Source organism: Aptenodytes forsteri, unplaced genomic scaffold, assembly GCF_000699145.1.
Source record: "Aptenodytes forsteri isolate BGI_AS27 unplaced genomic scaffold, ASM69914v1 Scaffold243, whole genome shotgun sequence".
Lineage (NCBI taxonomy): Eukaryota > Metazoa > Chordata > Aves > Sphenisciformes > Spheniscidae > Aptenodytes > Aptenodytes forsteri.
The window spans coordinates 1-328 of NW_008795314.1; the positions used below are offsets into that span (position 1 = coordinate 1).

The window sequence follows — 328 nt, forward strand, 5'->3', positions numbered from 1 at the left end:
GTGGAGGCACTGGGTGAGCCGCTGCCCTCTCCTCAGCTGGCACCAGCCCACGATGGCTGCGGGCTGCTGCTGGTTTGAGCAACGAATGGCCAGAGCTGCGCAGCCCCATCTTCAAACGCCTAACAAAAAAGGCGTCTCACGCCGCGGCGGTTTCCTCCCCTCCCCAGGCAGAAAGCTGAACTTCACCATCGACAATGGCAGGATCCACAACGTGTCGCTGGGGCAGGGCCAGGAGGCCGTGGCAGAACGGGCCCTGGAGGTGGCGGCCACGCAGGGGCACTGGGTCATCCTGCAGGTGGGTGGGGGGGCACCCGGGCACACTGCAGGG

At 66.5% G+C, this 328-nt stretch overlaps 1 protein-coding gene across 1 annotated transcript in view; it reads left to right on the forward strand.

Moving 5' to 3' along the window:
• Positions 1-167: 167 nt before the first annotated feature.
• The window catches only part of LOC103899047 (dynein heavy chain 17, axonemal), a gene marked incomplete at its 5' end in the record, with an annotated part of 7,200 nt that continues 7,039 nt past the window's right edge, over positions 168-328 (forward strand). Inside the window, one exon of the mRNA XM_009279454.1 lies at positions 168-295. Coding sequence (XP_009277729.1) covers positions 168-295 — 128 coding nt within the window. The remainder of the gene's footprint in view (positions 296-328) is intronic.